The sequence below is a fragment of the Paramormyrops kingsleyae genome, chromosome 5 (assembly GCF_048594095.1).
Source record: "Paramormyrops kingsleyae isolate MSU_618 chromosome 5, PKINGS_0.4, whole genome shotgun sequence".
NCBI lineage: Eukaryota > Metazoa > Chordata > Actinopteri > Osteoglossiformes > Mormyridae > Paramormyrops > Paramormyrops kingsleyae.
Window position 1 is genome coordinate 4191620 of NC_132801.1, and position 26351 is coordinate 4217970.

The 26351-nt window shown below is 49.9% G+C and overlaps 1 protein-coding gene across 3 annotated transcripts; it reads right to left on the reverse strand.

Annotated features, from left to right (window-relative positions):
- Positions 1 to 192: 192 nt before the first annotated feature.
- cep131 (centrosomal protein 131) lies at positions 193 to 26131 on the reverse strand. 3 transcript variants are annotated; one of them, XM_072711909.1, is made up of 27 exons: positions 25533 to 26131; positions 24084 to 24279; positions 23753 to 23847; positions 22705 to 22816; positions 22149 to 22276; positions 21746 to 21850; positions 21359 to 21523; positions 20657 to 20774; positions 20431 to 20550; positions 19472 to 19640; positions 19195 to 19292; positions 15680 to 15850; positions 15239 to 15430; positions 13985 to 14122; positions 13669 to 13794; positions 13284 to 13400; positions 13035 to 13064; positions 11766 to 11868; positions 11034 to 11235; positions 8815 to 8922; positions 8354 to 8471; positions 7888 to 7962; positions 7538 to 7680; positions 7272 to 7449; positions 2514 to 2710; positions 1734 to 1794; positions 193 to 1611 (listed from the first exon to the last, which is right to left on the reverse strand). In XM_072711909.1, the coding sequence occupies exons 2-27, from the start codon at positions 24267 to 24269 to the stop codon at positions 1540 to 1542; spliced, it is 3327 nt and encodes a 1108-aa protein (XP_072568010.1). In that variant the 5' UTR covers positions 24270 to 24279; positions 25533 to 26131; the 3' UTR covers positions 193 to 1539. The 3 variants fall into 3 exon arrangements, with proteins under 3 accessions (XP_072568010.1, XP_072568009.1, XP_072568011.1); XM_072711908.1 differs by having other exon boundaries at positions 24084 to 24284; XM_072711910.1 differs by lacking the exon at positions 13035 to 13064 and having other exon boundaries at positions 24084 to 24284.
- Between the last annotated feature and the right edge of the window lie 220 nt (positions 26132 to 26351).

Here is a 26351-nt window from a genome sequence, read left to right on the forward strand (position 1 = left end):
GCTGAGGTCACATTCAACAGGCTCCATTTTATACTTGCGGTCACTAGTGCGGTCAGATTAGTGAAAACTGTTCTGAAAATGGATCTTCCATAGCAACTAAATAACTGTACGTGGAATAGTTGAGCGCAATGAAACAAAAGAATCATCTTTTTCAGCAACCATCAATCATCGAAATAAAGACAAAAATTATAGTTTTGTAAAATTCACTAATATTTTTAATGAAATCTCTGCGTTACCAATGGATTACTACAGAACAATACAAAGTATTCACAATTTACATGTACCGACATGGAGAGAAATGCATACAGAATAGGGAAAACTCAAAAAAGAGAAAAGAAATAAAGACAGGACGGCTTTGGCCGCTGGTAAGGTAGTGGATATCTGGGCTGTGCCGGCTGCTCAGTGAGGCTGCGTATTCACACCAGTAAGGACGACACCCTAAGATACCAGCATGAAGTGTAGAGTTCTGCGTGCTCTGTCTGAAGCTGCATCCCCGAAGATCTCTCAGCACCAGAACACCCCCCATCCTTACATTCCATAGCCCCTCCCCCTCATTCAGAGCACTCTCGCTCACCAAGACTGGCCTTCCGCACCCACTAATTAGCTATAAGCCGTCATACATCTGACTCCATCTATCCATTTCCTTAAAACACAAGTAACAGTATCTTCCATTTCATCTTCTGTCCACTTTCACAATGTCCCAAACTATTTTAGACATGAGATTAGATCTATTACTAAAGTAACGGTCCCCACTGTGATGACCCTACTGCTTCATTGGGGTGTGTGTGTGTGTGGGGGGGGGGTCCAATTTGGAAATCTTGTAATTATTAAAAGCCCAGAGGGTCACGGAGTCAAATGATATGTGCAGCGCAGAAAAAGGCCATATTCTCATTCAAACGCATGCCGGCTTTGGAAAGCCCCTTCTGTGCCAGAGGGCCCCCGCAGAGCCAGCCCCCCCCCCCCCCTTCGGGACATGACAAGCACCCAAAAATAAAGTCATAAGCAGATCACCGGGGGAGGTGCGGCACACGATCACGAGTCACTGTCTCCGCCTTTAGCTCCACTTCATTGTCCTCTGACGGAATGTTTTGGTGTCCCTGGTAAAACTGTAAACCAGCCCCTCCCCTGCGATTCCTCTGGGCTCCAGAAAGACTGCTGTGTCCTTCCCAGCATGTTGCCATGGAAACCGGCACAGCGTCCTCGGGGCCAGGCTGGGGGGGGGGGGGGGTTCCAGCTGCAGCCCTCCCTACCCCACCAATGATCTCTCCTTCCTTGTCCCACAGAACCACCACCTCCCCCCATTTATTTCTGACAGGGGCCGTCTTACCCTGGAGCGTGAGGGCGGAGGAGGGGCCTGCGGATCCCACCTGAATCTCCAGTGGTGTCAGGGAGGCACAGCCCCTGTTCATACTTAAATATGGATAAATGTTTGCTGAAGCCCTAGAGACTATCGGTCAGGAACATCCAGCTAGCTGAGAGGACACAGGGTGGGGGCTGTGGCTGTCGGCGGGGCTTCTCTGAGATGACGTCTACACCGCCTCATTTGCCCAGAAGCTGCTTCCGCTGCTGTTCCAGCAGGGATTCCAGGTGGTCGGCCCTCTTAACGGCAGCCTGGGGGAGGGGGGGTAGAGGGTAGAAGGGTGATTTTCACTAATGATGCTTGGGATTTACTCTCTTTACCCCAGGACCTTCTCTCCTACCCATTACCCCCCACCCCATTACCCCCCACTCACTTCGTACTGCTTCCGGAGGTTACTGACCATCTCGTCCTTCTTCAGGATGGCCGACTTCACCCTGGAAGTGGAGGGAGATAAGCTGCTCATCTCCTTTACATTCTCAATGAGGACAGACCTGATTGGCCAGTAGTAATCCTGCGTTCCATTATCTCTCTCCGCGTCTTAAGTCGGAGAAAAACGTCAGGAAAATGTGTTGAAAACGTCACTTCCTGTCGGAAACGCCCCCTTTTCGATGTTGATGTCGGGGAGAATTTTGTCGTATGAGATTCCCCTGTGACGTCATTTCAACATGGCAGCTTACACACTCAAAAGTAATTCTGTTTTATAAATATTTTTAAATGTTTTGTTAAATATAGTAATAGTTATAAATGTAACTGCACATGGTTGTTTTAGAGAATACTAAATCATGAGTGTAAACAGTATCCCAGCATGCAATATCAGATTTTTACCAGATTTATTAGTGTCTTTTGTTTGTTTGAGATTTGTTCGCCTCTCGAAAAAAGAATAATTGTTATGGATCTACTAAAATATTTTAAAGCTTTTAATGTGGTTTGACTAGTTAGGGTTTCTTGTTTGTTTCTCTCCAAATATTATTAAGCAAAAGCACGCAGCAGCGTGTTTGTGGAGGCAGCCATGTTTGTCCCGAGAAGTGTAGCTCGAATGGGAGATTAGTTGGATGTGATGTCACGCACCTCGGCAGCTCCGACTTGGCTCAGATAATCGAATGCACCATAAACCCAAAGAGCAGCCAGGCGGTTAGGGGCAGCCGCAGCTCACCGCTGATGGACCTCGGTCAGCTCCTCCTCCTTCTCACGAGCCACCCTCTCCACGCCCAAGCGAAGTCGTGCCCGCAGCTCCGAAACCTCCATCTTCATCTGCCGGTTCTCCTCCTCGGTGAGCACCAGCCGCTCAGCGAACTCTTGTCGGATCACTTCGGACAGACTGCGGCGCTCTTCCGCTAGCTTGTCCCGCACCTGGGGGTGAAACGTGTGGTTAAGGGTCAGGGGAGAGGGCTATGGGTTAACGAGGACGGTGACACTGGCAGAGCAGGTAGGGGACCCAGGCTTCATTGCACTCATAAGTGTGTGTGTGCGTGTGTGTGTGCATACCCTGCAGCAAGAGCTGTACTGTAACTGTACAAAACCAATCAAAAATACACATGTACACACTAAATGTCTGTGGATACAATAGATCCATAGATCCAAAGAAGAAACATTGTAAACATGGTTTAAAGCCCTTGAAACACTATATATATATCACACCTCAGAAATTCAGTGCTGTAACTAATAGCTTATGGAACACCAATGGATCCCAGCTGGCCCTGGGTGAGCTGCTCTAACTCAGAGCTGGGAATGACATCACACCCAAGGTAACCGTGTTCCAGTACAGCAGGTCAGAAAGCCATTTAGCAAAACCAGGGACCTGTTGCAGAAAGCAGGAAGTCTTGCTTAGCCGGATAACCTGTCGGATTTAAGGTGTCCCAGGTTAAATGGCCTTTATCTTCGTTCACTTACATTTAACCCAGAATACCTTAAATCCGACAAGTTATCTGGCTAAGCAAGAAACCCTGCTTTCTGAAACAAGCCCCAGTTTTACCCAGGTTCATTGTTAGCTATTTTTAGTAATACTAGTCAAAAACAACACATTATGTGGTATTTTGCCCATAAAAACACCGTAGCAACATATCAACAGATAAAGGTTGGACAAAACTGTCTGTACAACGGATAAATTAAGACACAAGTGCTAATAAGCAGTTTATAACTTCAGCTTTCACGTCTGCTGATGAAGGGCGCGCAGCCTTCATGAATTCTGAGGTCTGGGTTGCAGAGGTTCCTCCTCTCTCCAAGTCAGAAGTCCGACTTCAGGGGGCATTCCAGTTGAATTTTCCGAGTAGGAAGTCAGAAATTCTGACTTCCATGTTCAGATGGAACGCAGTATGAGTGACGCTCTAAATGGGATTAGCTGGGCAGAGGAGCTGACGTCTAATGGGCCCTCTGCTAGATTTCTGGGTCATTTAGTAACGCCCTCGTCGGGCATATAAGACACAGGCTGATGTTTTAAGCTTGGGCGCCTCCATAGAAAATTCCCAGTGAACAGTGTAACACCATCCCTACTGCAGAGCCATGTGGATGGATCAAAGTCTAATGAAGTCCGTATAAAATCTGGGGCAGAACTGGAGTTTTTCTAGATCATTTTAAGAGCAATTTCTAGCAAAAGAAAGAAACTACAATGGACAATAATGGAATTTGAATTTCCTTGGGCCAGATGAAGTGTGCATTTGATATATTATGTCTTTGGAATTTGCAGTTTAATATAATAGGCATTTTATTGCATAGATTTATTTTACCCATTATGAAGTGGTGTTTTTTTTATATATTACGTTTATATATTAAACGGTGTTATCAATACACAGTGGAACGAGGAACTGAAATGTGGTGAATGTGGTGTTTAGACAGAGTTTCTGACATACGGTAAGCTGTGTGGCCTGGGCTGTCTGGGCTGTAACTGTGCCCATGTTCAGCAGCACGCAGTGCAAAGGCTCGTCAGCGTATCAGACATCACATGTGCGGGTCCCTGCTTAGGGCAGTTTGCAGGTCTGTGGATCAGCACTCTGTGCTCATGGTCATGTAAAATCTCAGGGTCAGCAGAGTGATGTCACCATTGGGCCCTTGGGCAAGGCCCTTCACCCCCAGGACTGTCTGATCCTGCTTTATTAAATGCATGTTCCTTTGGATAAAATAGAGGAAACCACAGGAGACTATTTTTCAGTTCCTGCTTATGGCTCAGTCACGTACACTAACTGTAATGCTAACATGTGGATTTAACACTGTCGTATAACCATAAACTGTCTTTGTTCTCTGTACTCTTACGTGAAACATCTGCTCCTTTCTTAGTTCATCTTTATGCCTGTTTGAGGTCAATACCAGCCAGCTCCATACAGCAACGCCCAATGATAAATTTCCTATTGACTACTCAGCAGACTCATATAGTTTTACTGCAATTTAAGTGGCTACACAAACCATAAGCACCACCCATTCGATAAACAAATAACTTGCAGTAATTACTGCCGTAACGTCTCTGTCCGATTCTCACTTCTTCATTAACAACTCTGGTTCTCTTGAAAAGAGTAAATATCCTGCCTCAGTACGTATTGCTGACACACACATAGCACTGGGTATATGCTTTGTGTATGTACAGTGGTACCTCAGAACTCGAATTTAATTCGTTCAGAACTTCGGATCGAATCCTAAAAAGTTCGAGTTGTGATCGAATTTTCCCCATAAGAAATAATGGAAAACCAATTAATTGGTTCCCGGCCCCAAAAATTACACCTAAATATGTTTTTTTAAGCATTTAAACATAAAATGAACCGGATAAAACAAGAAGAGCATATACTGTACTAAACACATCTAAGCACATTTATCAAAACAGTAATTTGTAAAGTAAGAAAATAAATGTATCCGAACAACGTGTCCTGCCCCGATCGTCCGCTCCTTCCGTGTGCCCCGCCCCCTCGTTAACCTCGTGTGAAATCCCCATGTGATCAGCTGTTTCTGGTTGTTGTCATTAGTCCTCTGTATTTCGTCCGCGTTTCAGTTTGTTTCTCCAGTCCGGTCATTGTATTGTCCGTCTGCGTTTTGCCTGCCTTACCTGTAATTAAACCCCGTATTCCCCGATACCCTGACGTCTGCGCCTTTGTCTCCGTCCCGTCCCCGCTCGGCACAACAATATTATTATAATTAAACGTATTAATGTTTTTTTTTTATTAATATTAAAATAATGAATAAGAAATCTTTATTTTTAAATGTATTTTATTATATAATAATTACTGTTACTGTCCATCATTGTCTAAATGTATTTTTACTGTCTAAATATATGTATTCAGTTAGTGTAAACATGCACGATGCTATCACAGCTAATGTGAGGCTGAGACTGAAGCTTTACCCTTTGTTTCCACAGAGACGTACCGCGTGACTCATTTCCGTGCGTACAAGTTATCTTAGGTCGGCATTCACGGTTTGACTTCTGAGATTCAGATTGAGCTCTAGGTAATTTTTTTTCAAACTGGTTGATTCGACTTTTAAGAAATTCGAGTTCTAATGAGTTTGAGAACTGAGGTACCATTGTATATAGCCCCTTATGTATGTATATAAAGCCTTGTATTATGTCTATAGCCCCTTATGCATGTACATAACCCCTTGGGTTATGTCTATAGCCCCTTATGCATGTACATAACCCGTTGCGTTATGTATATAGCCCCTTATGTATGTACATAACCCCTTGCATTATATCTATAGCCCCTTATGCATGTACATAACCCCTTGCGTTATGTATATAGCCCCTTATGCATGTACATAACCCCTTGCGTTATGTATATAGCCCCTTATGCATGTACATAACCCCTTGCGTTATGTATATAGCCCATTATGTATGTATATGTATGTCATTTCATACTCCTGTATACTGGTTTATGGATAGTGTGACAATAAAGCAACTTAATTTGAAATGCATAACAGAATGACTGATTTTGGCCATGGGTCTGTGAACCAGGCAGTCAGCTCCATCACCCAGACATTAGCTGCTCCAGGCCGTGTTTTGTTGTTGACTTTCAGTCTCTGCCTTCACCATCTGCCCCTTATCATCTTATTATGGTGGAGAGTTACTCTATCATCCACCCTGGCAGCTACATGTTTGTATAACAAACACACAGTGCCTAGTGCAAAAGGCACGCCTGCTCATTACCAAAAAACAGCCTGCTCCTCTACAGCCAATCATGTGGCTGCACCCTGAATACATAAAGCACACAGACAGGGTCAAGAGCTTCACTTACTGCTCGCCCCACCATTCCAGCGGCTAAGACACCCGATCTAAACGGTTTCCCGTGTGTGATTGTCCTGGGGGGCCGGGGCCCTGCACATTTTTGGGTTTCCCCTCGATTAACACACCTGATTCAGCTTCTTGTGCTAATTACCACATAGCTGTTGAGCTGAATCATTTGTGGTGGAACAGGGAAAGAACTAAGCTACACAGGGCTGTGGCCCTCCAGGACTGGAGTTTGACACCCCTGGTCTACAGTGTCTGGACATTACAGATAATGGTGTGAAGATCAAAAAAAATCATAGGCCTTATCAACAACAGCAAGGCACTAACTGATTATGAGAAAGGTCAGAAGGGAACAGGCAGACTGGTTGGAGCAGAAGTGCAGAATGACAGCTCCTTACAGCAGTGGCCGCAGCGTGTAGATAATCGTCAGCACGGCTCTCGGTTGCCGTTTCTGCTTCTTCTGTCTTTGGCTCCCATCTGGCCTCAAGCTCAGACCACAATCTGAGCCCAGACATCCTGCCTGCAGCAGCCATGCAATTTGGCCGCTCTCTGCCCTGTACCCCTTTCCCATAAATTCGTTTTCTGCTGATCATCTCCTGCTCTGCCCTAAACCATCCTGTCATCTCGAGTTTGCGTTCTCCCGCAGCTCTGTGCTGCTCTATGTTCAGGTTCTGTCACTGTGACAGTTCCACCGGCAAGGGTGCGGTTTACCTGGGAGACGTCCTGCACCTCTTGCTCTTTTTGCCGCAGCACGGCCTGCAGGTGCAGGATCTCGGCCTCCATCTCAGCCTGCCTCTGCTTCAGCTCCCGGCACCTGTCCTGCGCCGTCCTCTCCGAGCGCTCCATCTCGCACAGCTCGGCCTCAAACTTATCCCGCACCCGCTTCATCCTGGTGCCGCCCAAGAGGTCAGGGGTCAGTGGTCGGAGGTCAGGTTCCGGCACACAGGCCGAGCGGAAGGCCCCGGCTGCAGCCTCACCGGTTCTCTGCCACCCTCTCGCACTCCTCCCGAGCCTCGCTGGTCTCCTCCTCCAGCCTCTGGATGGCCAGCTCGATCTCCTTATCCCTCCCCCTGAGCACTTCCTCCTTCAGCTCCCGCTCACGGCTCAGCAGCCACGTTTCCTGTCGGGAAATGGTGCCACAGTCACTCCGGGCTGCCTGATGGCCACTCGCCGCCTCTGGTGCAGGATGTACACGCCAGGCGGTCGACTCGGCTAAGGTGTCAATATTTAAGCAGGAGTGAGAGTACTGAACAGGAACCATAAAAGGCTTTAAGGATGAGGCGAGCATCACATGCCCAAACATCACCCCCCCCATCTCTCCTCTCACCTCCTTCTTCATGTAGTTCTCCTCCCAGGCCTGCTTCTCAATCTCCATCCGCTCCTTCAAGGCCTTCAGCTCCGCCTGCAGGTGCGAGGTAACACACACACACACACACACGCGCGCGCACAGTGAAGGGCCTGCATAACACCAAGTGGCATTCCGCGGGCTGGTCTCCGTCCCATAACTCCTCGACTGGGCCGTGTGACTCTCGCTCGAGGCCGTGCTTAGCTCCAACTCGCTATACAGCTGTAATCCTCCCCACACCCATTTAATTAGCTACAGTACCACACATGTTTTTAATTAACGGGACTGATACACTAAGGGAGGAAACCCCATAGGACCTTGGGACGGGGAAGGGGGTGGTGCTCTGTCTGTCTGCGCTGAAGCGCTGTTAATGTTATTTACTCTGGAGGAGAGGAGAGAGCACTGAGCTTCGGGCCAGATTGTGGACGGGGGTTAGCTGAGGAGTCACCTGATGCCGCCTCTCCTGCTCCTCGCGGGACTTATCCAGCTCCTCGCGGAGGGCCTGTCTGGCCAGGGTGCTGTTTTCCTCCAGGTGCCTCCTTAGGTCATCCAGTTCGGCGCGCTGCCTGAAGGGCAGTGACAGAGAGAAGAGCAGTTTGCTAGACTGGCTGGGGGGTGGGAGGGGCTGTGCTATATTAAGGATATACCCTCCCCGTGCTGTCAAGCCTCAAAAATAATTCACACGTCACTGGCCCCTGACACTCCTTCAAAGTTTCGAAACCCCATCCTTGCTCCCTTATTTCACCCTGCCGTAAAAATGAGGTTTTAAAAATAACAGGGTCTCTCAGCTCTGGGCCAAAGTCCGGAAACTGAATAAGCAAGCCCCCCCCGCCCCCACCCCCACCCCCCCGCCAGCAGTATTATTCCTGACCCCTGACCTCTGGGAGTACCCCCCCCCCCCACCATCACCTGGTTGCCAGCTGGGCCAGTCTCTCTTTCTCCTCTGCCACCTCCTTATAGAGTCGCCTCCTCTGCTGCTGGAGAGCCTGTTCCTCCTCCTGCAGCTGCTTCTCGAACCTGGAGCACACAGAATCGCTTCATCAGCTTTTTCCATTTTAGAAGAAACTGACGGTGGCAAGCCACCCCCCCCCCCCCCCCCCACCCCGCTGTTATCGCCTCGGGAAGCTAGCATGATGGACACCCCTATAGGGGTGGGGCTGTTCTTGGCAGAGGGAGTGTGTGCACGGGTGAGGAGGGTCACGGACAGGCAGTGTGAGTCTCGTAATACAAAGGGCCTTTGCCAGCCGCTGAAGGGGCCGCATTCTTATTGGGCCATGAGGAACAGAGTGATAAACAGCCAGTGTGCTGGCCCCGACGCAGTGAAACGTGGCCTCCGTCAGATCACTGCGATAAACGAGGTATGCTAAGGCTGGGCTTGGGCAGAACCGTGGCAAAGGTCCTGTTGGGATTAACCGACCACCCGACCCCCGGAAATCACCATGGGTGGCCAGAGTAGGTGTTTTTTTGAGGCCACTTGTGCCATAAACAGACAGCCAGCAACCCCCCCCCCCCCCCCGTCAATCGGCTCAGCGTCCTACACACCGCCAGTGTAAATGTGGCCATTGTTCAGCACTGACTGAATGGGGGCCACTCCACAATCCAGCAGTTCCATTTGCACAATCTGAAAGTCTGAAAAATGTGAAACTATATTGCTTGTGTATGTTTTAAATTGTTTAAAAAAACTCAACTAAAGGGCGCTTTTCCACTGGACCAGGTACTGAACTTTCGGTACTTCAAGGTGTTGGTTTTCCACTGGCGTAAAAACTGGTACTGGTGCTAGACGACATAAGGAGTATTTTGTATTGAATTTGAAAAATGGCTCTAGTATAATATAGGGCTGGACGATGTGCAATATTAATACCAACATTGAATCCAAAACTTTTCTAACATACATGACCGATACTTAATTATTTAGGTTTTGGCAGTCTGTAAAAAGATAGCTACTATTTCGTGTTAAATCTATCTGTACAATCAATTGCACAACAGCTATTTCCCATTTTCAATGTTTTTTTTGCAGCATTCAAGCTTAAACGCCAAAACTGTTCCTCAAAATCTTCCACCTGATGCGACGTTACGCGCATTACCATTTGCAAGAGAAGTGTAAAAACAGCAGATAAGGAAGTGACGGTATGGAAGTATTTTATGCTTCTAACAACAACTAGTAGCTGAGCGATCTGCAGTCGTTGTACAAATAAAGTTTTGAGAGGTGGAAGTAGCTTTTAGTGGAAAATCTCATTAAATAAAGTGCATGGAATTATGCGAGACAACGCAGGTAATATGAAAAAAGTAATGGGCGGTTTGCGAGTCACTAGCATTGGCTGTTTTGCACACTCGTTACAGCTTGTGATACACGAGTGGCTGCCATCGCAGCGAAGTGTAAGCGACGCTGTTACCAGGGGGAGAAAAATTGTGGGGCATTTTAAGCATTCACCACCTGGGTATACTCGCTTGGAAGATATTCAAACTGAACTGCAAATGCCTCAAAAACGCTTAAAACAAGATGTACAAACCAGGTGGAACAGTAGGGTTTGTATGTTTCTAGTAGCTAATTAAAGATTTTTTGGCATACAATTTTCTGTAATTTAAAAATATTAATATATAAAGTTCACACACACACCATATATTATTATATTAAAATATTAAAGTAAAAACAGCTCTTGTATCAGTATCAGCAGTTGTGTATTGGAATCGGATTGGAAGGGAGAAAATGTGGATCGGCCCATCTCTAGTGGAAGGTTTGGATGTGATATCCTATCCCACTTTCAGTGACACTGTGGTTCCAAATTCTGAGACCATCGTTTTTGTGGTGCAGTGCTGGAGCAGTTTTTTTCTGGCATAGGGCCAGTTCTGTGTGGTGGAAATACGCGGAACCAGTTCCACATTGGGGAAAAGTCTGGCACCGGTCCTGGCACCACGTTGGTGGAAACGAGGCATAAGTAACCGACTCGTGCCTGGAATTTTTTGCCTATTGTTCCAGTAACTAAAGTAGACTCTGCAGGGGGAGTCATTTATTATGGGTGAGTTCAAGACTGCGCAAAGGTGTCCTATTCCTGTATGCGCACATGTAGCCGCATACATGGACATACACACACACACACACGCATGCAGCCACACAGACATACACAGACCTCTGCTTGGCCAGCTCGCGCTCCCTCTGGCAGCACTCGTCCCGCTCCCTCTCCAGCTGCGCCCGTAGCTCCTCGCTCTGCCGCACGTAGCGCTGGGCGGCGCGCTCATCAGCCTGCAGCAGCTCGGCCTGGTGCAGCGCCCGCAGCCTGGACAACTCCTGCTTCTGCTTGGAGAGCAGGTTCTGGATCTCAGGCTCCAGACCTTGGTGGGTAGGGAGATGAAGCCAGGGAAGAAGTGAGGGAATCAGGGGGAAATAAGACGGGGGGGCGAAAATGCGGCGTGGGGAAGAGAGACGACGAGCATGGGTGCAGCTACGGATGCCACAGAGAGTCAGCCATGGGGGCCACGAGAGGATGTCAGCAGGGCATCAGGTTTCTGGCTGGAAAGCGCACCCCCCACCCCCCAAAACACCCCCTTTGCGGAGCTGTAAGAGTCACGCTCCGGCAGCTGTACAAACAGGCAAGCAGACAGGAAGCCAAGCGCTGGGTGAGTTAGCGGCTCGGAACTGCCAGCCAGCCAAAGAATCTAGGGGAAAGTCCCCGTCGGAGGCACGACGTGTCCCATCCTCAGTACCTCTATTGTCTGGGGCGGTTTCAGCCAGAAATGCTTTTGCAGTCTAAGAAATACTGCAGAGAGACGTGCCGCTGAGAGCGGTCACACTAGAAGGTGACGGGAGGCGCAGAGGAGGCAGGGAGCTGACATGGCCCCTCGAAGGCGAGGGCCCCGCCCACCTTTCACTGTGATCTCCTTGATCTTCTTGGTCTTCTCGTCGATCCACTTCTCACGTCGAATCCTCTCTGTGGTGCCCATTAGCTCTTTCAGTTTCTTGATCTCCTGTTGGGGGTGGGGGTAGTGAGCAATTAAAGGCCTTCAGACCCTGAGCGTCTGAGTACCTGGAGGTGGACAAGACCTGTGGTGTCAGGCCGACCTCTGACCCCATGAGCAGGATGGTTAGACCCTCAGGAAGGAGCATGCAGAGGAGCCCATGAGCATGCAGACAGACTGCTCTATGGATCAGAGTCTCGATAGCTGCCACTTTGCATTTGACAGGAGAGGGCTGGGCTGTATGATTAGTTACTTTGTACAGTTTATCGTTACATTTTCACACAAAATGTAGAATGGAACAATGCCGTTTATATTAATGTGTGTTAAGATTAGGGGTGTTAAGTCATAATGGGTTATAATTGCTACGATCACACTGACACATGCGGTATTTTGATGCCTAGGTGGCAGAATAGTATGAGCAATGATTCTTAATAGAGACCTATACTGTTCCTTCCTGGCTGTAAACAACGCGGGAGCTTCAGTCACAACATTGCAAAGAATCCCAGAATTCAAAGCTACAGTCAAAACATTCGGTCTCATGGGGAAGCTGATGGAGGGGAAGGGCAAGGAAACATTGTTACTGGGTTAATTTCTTTTTTTTTTTTTTTTTAATTACCTGACTGATCAGAAGAGAAAACTATCACAATCTGCAATATTTGTTTTATTTTTTTGAACGCTAATACCGAAAGTGAAACAGTCTGCTGGTGCACACAGCGCAGTGAAACACAGTCTGCTGGTGCACACAGCGCAGTGAAACACAGTCTGCTGGAGCGCAGTGAAACACAGTCTGCTGGAGCGCAGTGAAATACAGTCTGCTGGAGCGCAGTGAAATACAGTCTGCTGGAGCACAGTGATAACACTTCTGTGGCATAACTGTTTTATTTGACCCCCGCAAATAGAAAATAATGAGACACATATTACGTAGCACTATTCTCCTTAAAAACATGGAAATGTGGTTTCTGGTCTGTACCGCCCAGGCCTATGACAGGATATACATCTCTAACAAATGCACAAATTATAACATGGACGGGATACAACCCCCCCAAAGACTGGGGTAGGGACTATGACTACAGGAAGTGCACGCCGGTGAGATGAGCGAAGCAGATAAGAGAAAGTGATGGTGAAGGAGAGAGATGAGAAAAAGCAGGCAAGCTGTGCTGACACGGAAGTGTTACCTCACACAACGGACCCAGAATGTGCCACACCTACAGCAGGAAGAGAGAAAGAGGCAGCCAGACATCAGAGAGAAAGGAGAGGGAGGAAGAAACAGAAGCATTAACTCCAGATGCCCACACAGGCGAGCACAGCAGAGAGTGCCGGAAGGCGTGTTAAAGAAAGCCACATGCCACCCGGGAAAAACACAGAGCTGGCACCAAACCAAGTGGCGCGCCCTCTGGTGGCCACAGTGGAGACAGCAGGCTCACCAGGTCATGCTGCTCCTGCATCTGGGCGATCTTCTTGGTGTACTTCTGGTCCACCTGTTTGAGCTCAGCCACCACGGTCTCACAGCGCTCGTTTAGGGCCTTCTTATCATCAATCAGCTGGGGGGGGGGGGGAGGGGGGAGGCATATTCACCACTAAGGTTCCAGTTTATGCTGCCAGGTATTTTAGACAAGACCAAAATGAAAATTACGGATTTTTTCTCAAAGGCGGGAGGAGGGCAAAATCCTGAAATGGTTTTATTTATACTTTTTAATGTAAAGGTTTACATGCAGTATGGGGGCAGGATTGTATCCGTCTCCCCTACAATGATCGAGATATATCTAGACTGACTTATATCCTCACTTCCAGGACATAACCGGAACGTGCCTGATCTATGAAGGCCAGGTGTCTCTGGATGGTGGATTCGTACTGCTCCTTCTGCAGCTGGAAGTTACGCTTCAGCTCCTTCTCAGTTTCCTTGACGTGACGTGCTGTCAGCTCCCGCTGCTGGGCCTGGAAGAGAGGCACGGCCTCAGACGGGCACAGGGGACCTCGTGATGACACCATAGAGCTGTGTGCAAGCCTCATGAGATGCACTGAGAGACCCCCGCTCAACTCCATGTCGACTGCGGTCAATGGCTATTCGCATCAGCACATCACCACAGACGTGCACACGCACGGACGCGCACGGGCATGCACGCACCAGCGCGGTCTGCAGCAATGTGACGGAGCGCTTCTTCTCCTCCAGCTCCAGCTTCAACCTCATCATGTTGCTGGTGACCTCGGCCGCTGTGGCAGACGCCTGGTCCACGCCGGCCAGCTCCTCCTCCGACAGCAGCCCCTGGGGGAGTGGAGATGGTGAGGCACAGCTCCCCACCCATCCATCCAGGTTCCGGAACCTGGTGCCGGATTAGTTCCTGGAGCTCCACCAGGAACTTTTATAGCTCCCGGGCCACTGTCATACCAAACAACAGGAACTGAGACCTTTATGTTAAATGACCACGGGAGACGTAAAAAGTTTGTAGGTTAAACTTTGATTACTGGGGGTAATCGATCGCGATCAAAAGGAGACTGTCTTCTTTACAATACGTTTACACGACCCACAACATGTTTATAATTCATTATTAAATCTGCCCAGCAGATCAATCTTTCATTTTCCACAGAATAAAAAACAATGTAACATCATCCCATGAATAAGCACTAGCAAGTTTCACCGCCGGCACTGACAATATTAGACAAAAGCATAATGGTTATCGATCAGATTTTCCAGTGTATAAATATAGGCACAAGCAAAAAATGTATTTAATTGATACATAAAAAAAAATATTCCATCTGCTCATTTTTGCTCTGCTATTTCTATCTCTTTTCCCTACACATCTGCATGACTTCCTAGTGCCAGTGCTTGTAGTCAAACGATAAGCAAAACCATCACTTCCCAGTGACTCCCCAGTGACTCCCCAGTTGTTCATGTTCGAACGAAAAACGGGTTCCAGAACTGCCTCCAAGGAGCTACAACTGGGCCAAGTTCCTGCAGTGAAAACGACAAAAGTTCCTGGTTCCAGAAAAAAGTTATGGTTTCTGAAAGAAGTTCCTGAGGTGTGAAACTGTCTGTAGTTTCCCTTTGATAATTGAAGCTTGAAATATATTTCCCACAATGTATTTCTCAGAAGTTTACAATCTGCGCTGCTGGATTTCCTGCCAATCCACAAGTAATAATTGTCGCTAATTGTTGCCATATCAGATTGATTGAATACTTGTATTTGCCTGAAGTTATCATCTTAAAACGTTATCTAATGTTAATCAAGAAATCCGTTCAAAATGGTTTAAACGATTAGCCTTAGGGCATTACCTACTGTCCCAAGAGCCAAAATGGTAGCCTAAGGGAAGGTAAAAGGAAACCAAAAGGAAGAGGACTGTGACCTTGTAACCTGTGCCCCCCTCTGCCCCACAGTCTCACCTCTCTGTGGGAGCCCGAGGTGACAGAGCGAGGGCGCTCCTGCTCCGATTTCTCCATCTCATCCAGGAAGTTCATGATGCTCTGGAGCTTGGCCTCGGAGAGCAGGGCACCCCCATCTGGCAGGACAGACACCTGACTCAGCTGACCATGGCGCTCCAGGTTATCCGCTGTCAGAGAGATGGGGTCTCTTTCCTAGGCCGGAGGGAGACAGATAAAGCAAGCCTTACCATGCATGTTTGTGTATCTCGAACCATGAAGAGCACATGAAACTCATCGACGACAGAGAACAGCCCTCTGGCCCCAGGAAAGCCACCCTGTAAACTCCTCACCACCATCTGGTGCCCCTCTCACATGTGATAACTCATAAACACCGTAGACCATTCAGATCGAAGCGGAAAGGGGGACTGACACAACACAAGCTGGAATGGAGAGCCCACTCACCTGGTCAATCCAGGCGTACTTGTCCTTCTTGTAGCTTTTGGGCTCCATTGGGTCCTCCTCCAGTAGCTTCAGGGTGTCCAGCAGGTCATTCAGTGTGGTCTTGGACTGCGTTCTACTCGACGGTGCAACCTGCTGCTGGTCCTCCATACTAACGGTCCTTTGTAGGAGTTCCTGAGGGCAGAATTTCAGGATGGACTCATACCAGAACTGTTACTGTTCGAGCAAATCAGAAACCATGGCTGACAGGGGAAGTGCACAGGCTCCTGAGAGCACGGGACACAGCCTTCAGGGGCTAGTTACAGCACGAGCTAACCTGTCCCGTGAAATCAAGATGGCAAAACAGCAATATAGCAATAAAATATCTGGATACTTCAGCAACGCTAGAGACGCATGGAGCCTCTGACGGGGCATTCAAACCCTCACGGACTACAAACCACCTCCCCAGACTTGTGATAATGACATCTCTTTGCTGAACAGTCTGAATGACTTCTTCTGTCGCTTTGAAAAACAGAACAGCACACCGGCACAGAGACCACCCGTCCCCAGGGAGCGCAGGCTGTGTGTCTGTCTACGGCCAGCGTGTGGAAGACTCTCTCCAGAGTAAACCCAGGCAAGGCAAGTGGACCGGATAACATACTAAAGGACTGTGCAGAGGAGCTCAAGGATGTCCTCACGGACATCTTTAATATCTCCCTGAGCCAAGCAACTGTTCCTACGTGTTTCAAAGCCTCCACAATAATACCGATTCCGAAGAAGCCCCACCCATCCAGGTATGATGATTATCATGAAGTGCTTTGAGCGACTTGTCATGAAAAACATCAAGTCCATCCTCCCCTCCTCCCACGATCCGATGCAGTTCGCATACAGGTCAAACAGGTCCAGAGATGATGCCATCTCTGCTGCTTTATATCCAGCCCTCACACACCTCGACTCAGAGAACTCATGTACGAATGCTGTTCCTCGACTTCAGTTCAGCATTCAATACTATCATATCCCAGCAGCTTACTCACAAACTTGGACAATTGGGACTCAAAACATCCGTCTGTAACTGGGTGTTGGACTTCCTAACAGGGAGGACACATAAAGTATGGGTCGGCAGCAACACCTCCAGGACCAGGATGCTCAGCACAGGGGTTCCACAGGGGTGTGTGCCAAGCCCACTACTCTTTACACTACTGACACACGACTGTGTGCCAACCTACAGCACAAACCAGTTTGTCAAGTACGCAGACGACTCAACTGTAGTGGGCCTCATAAACAACAACGAGGAAACTAACTATAGAAGTGTGGTGAGCCACCTGGTCCAGGGCTAGACATAAGCCGCGGCACCGCGGCCAATGGCCGTCGTGCCTTTCAAAATTGGCCACACGCCTCCTCAAAATTGAAGTACCTTACGGCCAAGATTGGCCTGCCTTTAATGTTTGTCTGGCCGTATGCCCCCTTTTTACCGAGAGTAACGTTCATTACACAAAAGACTTGCGCACGACACGGTCCACTTTACCTCGTCAACAATCGATGCATCTGTACTGAACCCGAACCCAACCTTCGATACGAGAAACGAGGTCGACCCGCACATCTCGTAATTCCCAACTACTGAATGAACCGCAATGAATTCTGGACTAATACGATCATGTGTTCGTCGCATGATTGGCTGGTACGGTATGTATCGTCCAGCCTACTATGGAGCCACAGCAATGACAATGGTGCATCATCGGGGGTTACGTTTTTGATTGGAAAAGCCATCCGACGGTTTCCGAATAACAGATAGGTGTCCTCTTCGGTAATCATCGTGTAGTTGTCGTCTGCTGCTTATGCTGTCACCATGCCTCGCAAAGATCGAGAACGTAAAAGAAAGCAAGCTGAACTCGCGGCTACTGCCGCAAAATGTTGCAAATTATCTACTTTGTTCAGGTAAGTGTCAGATGGTGTTGTAAAAAAACATTTGCCGAGGCAGAGCAGATTTGACTCAGAGAAGTACCAAGCTCTGCTGGGAGGATATAGGACTGGTAGCGTGCAGTGTGCAAAAAACGAACGTCAAGTCAATTGTCATGTACACTAAAAGAATACGGGTGTTCTGAGCAAACAAATACAAAAATATTGACGGCTCCTTTATTGTTGGATTTTGTTTTTTGAAATAAAGCTATATATATCTATAAATTATATATATATATATATATATATATATATATATATATATATTCTGTCTCAAATCGAAGGTCGTATTGCGTAGGTTGTCTAAACTTGGTAATTACAGTAATTTTGGCCTTGTGCCCAGGCTTAATGGCCTTGTGCCCTAGAAAAAATATGAATAGCCAAGGCCAAAGTGGCTGTGCCCTCCTAAATCCTTATGTCTAGCCCTGCTGGTCCAATGGTGTAAGGCGAATAATCTCTTCCTCAATGTGAGGAAGACCAAAGAAATGGTTATAGATTTCAGGAGAAGACCTCCTCAGCATGCCTCACTGACCAATGACGGCGTTGCCGTGGAGAGGGTGACAACAACCAAATTTCTGGGGGTGCATATCTCTGAGGGTCTCTCCTGGACCAATAACACCACATCACTGACCAGGAAGACACAAACACGTCTCTACTTCCTCCGCAAACTGAGGGGGGCGAACATTCCAGTCCCCAACATGCTCTCTTTTCACAGAGGCACTATTGAGAGTATCATCACTGGCTGTATCGCTGTGTGGTTTGGAAGCTGCTCTGCCTCCTGCCGTAAGGCTCTGCAACGGGTAGTGAACACAGCCAGCAAGATCATCGGCACCTCCCTGCCCCCCCTCCCTGCCCCCCCTCAGGGACACTTTCCATACCCTCCTCACCCGCAGGGCCATCAGCATTGCTGGAGACTCCTCCCACCCCTTACACTCCCACTTCAGCCTCCTGCCTTCAGGGAGAAGGTACCGGACCCTCCGGGCTCCACAAGACTCTTAAACAGCTTTATCCACCAGGCTGTCAGGAGGCTGAACCCTGTCCATTACCTCCCCACTCTGCCTCCTGCCCCTGGACAGTAATTTAATTTATTTATTCACTGACTACCTCAAGTATTGTTTACACTCATACCTTTCCGCTGTATTTGACTTGCATGATTGCTACCATTTGCACTGTATTGTTCACCTTTGGCATCCCTACATTACTTTATCTATGTTTACCATTTGCACAACTACCTTAATATTATTACCATTTGCACAATCGCCTCTTCTACTCTTTCAATTTGCACAACTGACCATATATGTATTGTTACCATTCGCACTTTGTACCATCTGCACTTGTCGATTTGTCTCTGGCCTTGTCATCTGTCGTTTTGTATAGTATGTCTATAATGTTTGTAACTGGACGGTACGCACACCGGCATTTCGCTTCTCCTGTATGTCTTGCACATATCATGTGACAATAAAATATCTTTGACTTGACTTTGACTTTGCTGTAATGTTCTGGTTAAGGCTTGCAGCTCTGTTCCATGGTTCTGGTGCAACAGCAATCAGAAGTGACACCCCCTGGGCTTATCGGAAGATTACCTGAGAGCAGCGGGAGCCCCGGCCCTGCGAGGTGGTGGGAGACCCCGCCCTCAGGTTGGATGTGTCAGCCGGATGCTCTGCCACGTTCATGTTGGTGTCTGTGCAAAGTCAGATGGAATGGAGGAACATCGGTGAGCTCAAACACTTACGACGTCAACCAGTAGTCAGTAACCAGGCCCAATAAACAGGACAGTCTGTTATCTATCTAAGAACATCCCAGTTTTATACTTGGCCTGACCTTTGGGACTCAGACACACCCAAAGGCTTCTCCATTCACCTGTGTTCTTAGCCTTGATGCTGCTGGGTGGTGCGGGGCTCTTGTTGCTGGGAGACACCTTGGCAGCCTTCTTGCGGCCCACCTTGCCATCCTGCCTCAGGGCCTCCAACTCCTGTTGCGCCACCCTCTGGACCTCTGCAGCACGGTCGGCCCTCTTCTGCTGCAGTTCCTGCATGTGCCGGCAGGGGGCAGACAAGGACTTGTGAAACTTCCCCTCTGTCTTTCCTTTCACGCCGATGAAAGCTTCTGTGAGAGCAACTGCAGAGAAACACTCAGCAATGAGATGTTTATATGCAGACATTGAGCCAGAGTGACCGTATGAGACAGCAGAACTCCACAAATAACAGACAGCGACATCGTCAGCTGTCCGACGGTGCCAGCTGAAAGCATGCAGCTGAAATGAGTAGAGAGACAGCTTCAGATTAGGGGGAACATCTGATCATCAGGACACACGGAGGATGAAAGCCAGGCAGACAGCCCAAACCCCAAAGGTGGCAAGGACGTCACATGAGCGGTGATCACCGTTTCAGCACACTGCCTGTGTAGGGACCCCAAAGCAAACTTTCGTTTGTTCTGATCCCAGCCACTGCCCACGATTCGGCACAAAACACATGGCCTCACGTGTCACTAGTGCGCTGCACTAGGAAGACCCGCTGAGCTGATCCACATTAACATGACAGGTCACGGAGTGATTTTAATGATGTGCAGACAACCTGCATTTCAGAGCCGTTTGCATGTTTATTTTTGCTCTGTATGTGGGGCTGTTGCATCGAAGACATTCTGTGCCCTCTGGTGCTGTGGTGTGACAGAGACGGATCAAGGCGTAGCCGCTTTAGATATGCTGCAGGTAGATCATGCCAACGTGGTCGATTTAGTTTTGAGGTATACGACTCCCTAAGCCTTTTAACCCTAACCCTAACCCTAACCCTAACCCTAACCCTAACCCCTCTGCACAGTACCTGTATGGCGGCAGCCCGGGCCAAGCGTGCCTTCTCCTCACGGATCCGCTTCCTGTCCTCGTCTTTCTTCTTCTGCAGCTCTGGGGTCTTTCGACCTTCCTCCACTTTCTGCTCCCGCTCCTTTGTGGAAGCAAATGATAGAGGTGAGGAGGCAGGGTCAGGGGTTAGGGGAAGCGGGAAAAGACCAGCCCTCTCTAGTGCCTCCTAGTGGCCGGGCCTCGCCTACCCGCTTCTTGGCAGCCAGCAGACGGCGGAGGGCGGCTTCGCCGGCTCGTTGCCTCTGAGAGTGCCGCCGGAACCAACGCTGGATGGTTATGGCAGCGTGGTTCACCTGCTGGATGAACCTGCAGACACACAGACACAAATAGGGACACTGTTCGGGCCCGTGTCCAGAATACGGGAGTAAGAAAGGCCGCGCACAGCTGGAGGAACCTGACTCACACTTTGGACCAAATGTTTAAGCTAGTAGATAAAAACAAAACAGCCCATCCATCTTCCAAAAGCACTGAGGGGGACGGTGAGCCTGGAGCCCTGGCGGATGATCCAGGCGGAATGCCAGTGAGTCCGTGCGGAACAGGCAGACAGGGGGCACGGGGGTTTGTGGGCCATCCTGCTGCACGTCCTCGGCCCCGGGGGGGCCGGCGTGTGCAGGGGAGGTGTGGAGGAGCACACATTTGCACGCCCACGTACACCAGAGACACCTGCGGCACAGCGGATGCAGAGCCCGCCCACCAACACAGTCAGCCTGCCCTGCCCCCGACCACACTCAGCAAAATCCCACATCTTGTGTCATTACTTTCAAAGGGATGTTTCTGCAAGCGCAGGATGCGTCGAGCTGGAATTACCCCGAAGAGGCAAAAACACAGCAAGAAAAGCTGAGCACAACGGCGGGCACCCACAGGGGAATACCCACAATGCTTTGCCTCACCTCTCGGCCTCCTCCTCGGTGACCTCACGGCGTCGAGACTGGGAGGGGCTGCCGCATGGCACGTTGCTGTTGGAGCACGGCGAGGAGGAGAAGTTCTTCTGGGACTTGGTGAGAGACCCACCCTCGGGGGGGCCCTCATCGCTTGCCGTGGCTTTGATGAGGTTGCTGGCCGCAAAGGAGGCGGGGGGGGGGACATTACATCACAGGGGACTGCTGGGGGAGGGACAGATGCTCCGACAACATGGGCCTGATTTTATTATCATAAAAGGGACTAAAAGGCAATAACAAAACTGCTAACGCAAACACCAAGTACAACATAACAAGATTTCAGAAAGACTTCAGTCCATCCAGGGTGGGCCTTAAGCCCAGACAGAGGACGCCACCCACTTGAAGGAAGGCTTCTGATTGGAGCTCTTGGGCGTGAGCGGCTTCTCGGAGTGGTTGTTATGCAGGATGGGCGTGACCGAGTTTCCCACGGCGCCCTTGTTGCTCCTAGTGGGGGCGACATGATAAAATGGGGACTGAACAGAACACAGAAGTGATGCCCATTTATTAAAAATGACAGTTATTTACAGAGCCTGAAAGGCTTTCAACCCGCCTAATGTTACTGTTAATATTATAAATACTATCAAATATAGTGAGGGACCAGTTATTTTGGCTGCTTGAAAAGAATCAGCAAAGGGGTGAGAGCTTTCTGACATCTGCACTTCCTAACTGCGGAAGCCCAGAAGCCACGCCCCTTGTCACCACCCACTATCCCACCCATCCAATACCAGTAGCTCCCCCTGACCTGTTGTTGGCGGTGAAGTTGGCTGCCAGTGCCACGCCCACCTCCCTCTTCTTATGGCCCGTGGGTGAGTCCAGGCTGCCTGCACTGCGTGTGCTGGGGGACACAGGGAAGGTCCGCGGCTGGTCGTCCTGGGACAGAGAGTCCTGTTTACAAGGTGCAACACAGCGCCCCCTAGCCAGATGACACCGTAACTGCAGTTCTGTCTGCATCCCATCTCGTCAGATTTCATGGCTCGTTATGGACGGCCCAAAAACAGTGTAATAGGGCCTCAGTGCTGGGTTAAGCTGACTGGGTTAAGCTAACTAGGTTAACTGACTAAGATCTAATAATATAACCAGTGGTTAGTGGGTAAAACAAGGCAGTGACTGAATGTACAGGATAATTCCTCCCGCAGCTCTGAAACCCCCCCTCGCCCATCACTACATTCACACAGATATGCAGATGAAAATTAGGAGCAAGAGACCTGACCAGTTTCCCCCCCAACACCAACTCCCCGGGAATAACCCACATGCTGGAGCCATTCTGCAGCCAGCCACTGTGGAGCTGCAGGACGTACCAGGATGTTCCAGGTGGTGCGGTCTGGGGACGCCTTGCCGAGGCTGGCCAGCTTCCTCCTGCCATCCGAGCTGCTGTCCAGAAAAGTGAGCAAGTCCTCGCTCTTGTCCTCACTAGGGAAGAGATCGGACCGACACGCGGTTCTGAGTCAGACCCTTTTCCATCCAGTGCGGCACTCAGAACGCCTGCTTCAGTCTGCTGGCTCCACCCCAGAACCTCGTGCTGCTCTTTCACACTAAGGACAGTAAATCTTGAATGTATGAGTCACGGGAGCATCACAGCTGTAAAGCCAAACTGCCTGCAGTGCGAGGTCACGAGTGACAGGGCAGCAGAGCCATGAGAGACACATCATTTCCTCCAGGAGGCTGAAGAGGGACGTCAACCCCCCCCCATCCATGTCACACACAGCTATTACTCTGCCTTAAAACATAAACACACGCTCAAACAAACCCAGGGAAAATGATGAGTCCACATGCCCCATGGCAGGTTGGACCCTTCCGCATCTTTTGCTTTCTGTGTTGAAGGGGGGGTGCAGGGAGGGGGGTTGGGGGTAACCAGCTGGTCCACTGAATAGGAACCCCCCCAGACACAAATCCGAGGCACGCATTCCTCTACTCCAAAGACACTCCTGAAAGATGGCGACAGGCCGGGTGGGGGGCAGCAGGAGGCAGACAATGGCACCCCCGTGTGGGGCCTCTCACCCTCCCTCCCCCTCCCTCTCCCATTCAGTCCTCACCGTCCTGTCCTTCACTCTAACAAAGAGGCCCGTCGGTCTGGGTGTGATACCCCAGTCATGCCCCCCCCATAACCCCCTCCTAGCCCCCCACCTCCTGCCCAGCCCTACATGAAGCAGCCACCATCCACAACGGGCATTATGGGGTGCGGAGATGAGGGAACAGAGGGGGGCGGGGGTGTCTGGCAGAATCGACAGCTGTCGCAACAGCCCCGCTCCTTGTGAAGGAATGCCGGAGAAGCCAGCAGCCATCCCTAACGAAACAGGCTCATCACCGTCCCCCCCGCACCCCCACCCTGGCCCGCACGGCCCCTACCTGATAGTGAGGTTCGTCCGCTGGTTCACCTGAGTGGTACTGTTGGACCGCCGCAGGTTCTTGATGGACCGGGAAGCGCCCAGTCCAGCTTCAGCCTGGTGTGAAAAACATAAACAAATACGACAAAACTCACCTTTCCCAAGAATATCCCAGCATGCCGTTCCCTATTCATTACCCAGAATTCCCTCATACGTATTGTGTTTTACACACTGTTTTAAGAATCTGACTGATTCAGCACAGTTAATCATGACATTGAAATGAAAGCAGACAAATTTATCAATATGGAATGTGGAACGCGTGCGACCTGCACACCCTGAGCAGGAACACCCACCAGTGTGTTGCGCTTGCCTCGGCCCTCGCTGGCAGCCGACACCGACACGGAGCGGGACAGGTGTTTTCCGGGCGAGGCGCTGCTGGGCCGGCGGGTCACCGTGAGCTGGGAGCCGGTGAGGCTCAGGTCCAGGGCTTCGCCTGCCAGGCCGCCGGGGAGGGAGGCCGGGCTGCGGCTGGTGTGCATTCTCAGGGGTCTGTCCTGGGTGGGGGGGGGGCACACATTCAGCACATATCGAAGCACAAAGCACCCCGACTCGACTTCGACGTGACGTCAAGCAGTGACCTCAGGTGTTCTGTCCTTGGTGCAAAAACAAGCTGACGGGCAAAACTTCAGTGGCACATCTGCCAGAGGTGCAGATGCAAGGCGCCAAATTAAAATTCTCCTCTTCGGAACGTTCCAGAATCTCCTCAGACAGGACTCGGCTTCCTTTTCAGCTCCGTATTCAACGGGACGACAAACATGGTCTGTCGCCACCTGCTCTGAGATGCTGATCACAGCATGGAGAATCAGCATGATGACCTCACGTCCCACACCGAGAGGGGTGTCAGGGCTGCCCCCCAGGTACGCTGAAACCCAGAGAATCCTGTTTCTCCCCAGTCGACACCTGGAGCACGTAGCAACGGGCTGGGATGAGCGTGAGAACCCCGAAGATACGGACAGTCCAAGAAAAGCAGGGACATAATGAAACAGCATCTTGAAATGCTCGGGTCAGCTGGGTTTGGAGTTGGGGGGTGGGGGCACAATGTTTCTGTCAACATCTGACAGGAGTAACTCCATCTTGGGGGCTTCCTCAGGGCCCCCACCTGTGATAAAACTGTTGACAATGAAGTTTAAGGTCCAGTCTAGCCCAGAACTGTAGGTAGGTGATTCAAACGAATGCTTGGAAAATGCAGTCCTCTGGATCAATACAAGATAACTCAGCACTTTGGTCAAAAGCAGAGAATGGTACAAGACGCTGAAGACTTGTTCGATTTCTCCGATCAGAGATTTCACTTTGGGGAAAGGGCGGCTGGCAGATCTGACGAAATGCTTCTTCGGGCTTTTCGGTTACGGCGATCCGGTAAAGATGCCCGTGTGGAAGAAGGCGGCAATATGGGCAAAGTCATCAAATGGAGTCCAGTCCAGCTAAAATCCAGAGGCTTACACAGCAGAGAGGACAATGCCAAGCAGGACTGTGGGGATCCTGACTATACGGATGTGCATCAGAGAATGGCATAGCTGTTGTACCCTAGGATACCCACATTGGCGATGCCCAGATCTGCTCAAAAAGTATTGCTTTACTGTAACTCAGCACCACACCCCCCTCACGTTATAAATACAAATCAACAGGATCACCCAAGTACGCAACTGTCTTTAACAAGGCTCAAGTGGGTATCAGACTCACACGGGGGACACGATGCGACATTTACACACAAACAAAACACACGCATCACAACAGAAACTCACCGGCTGCTCCGCGGAGAGGAGGGCGACGGTCGTAGCGGGGGCGGCAGGCTTACCGAGGTGCCGGGTAACGGTACCGAGTCATTCAGACGCACCCGGCCCGTCACACCGACGCTTGTTTGACTTGTTCAACGTAATACGTCGGGAAGGAAGCTGGATGTCAGGACATGTACGACGGCAGCGGTCTGTGGGCGTACAGGGAGCCTGACTATCACACTACTGACTACACCGGCCGGTATTAACCCAAGGCAGCCTTACTATCTGTCCGGCTGGCCTCTCCTACGGCACCACACAGCAGTCACATACACATTAAAGGGAAAACGTAATGCATTCCCATTGCAATGAAGGCACAAAAACCGTTAACCGAAAGGCCAGCAACGGGTGCCGAGAAAAAAAACAAACATTAAAACGTTGTCCAGTATCCCTGATACCGTATACCGTACAATTTCGAATCATACATCAAAAAAGAAAGGGCTAAACGCAGCGCCAGGATAACACAGCACTGACGGCCACTTCATCCCAATTCCCAGCGCAGCACCCGCCGACCGACGCCTGAAAACTGACAACGAACCTCAACATCTTCTCTGTGGCAACGAGAAAACACAGCCGCCTCGCGCCGCGGCAGCTCTCATTGGTCAGGATAAGGTACGGCCCCCAAAATCGGAGGATTCCGATTGGAGGATCCGCGGTGCCTGTCCATGGTGGGCGTGGCACAAAGCGAAAGGTTGGTTTACCTTGCAAGCGATGCATTCTCGTAGAAGTCCTACAGCAGCTTCGATACTGCGTTCCGGTCCGGGAACCTTTTGGACATATAATCCTTGT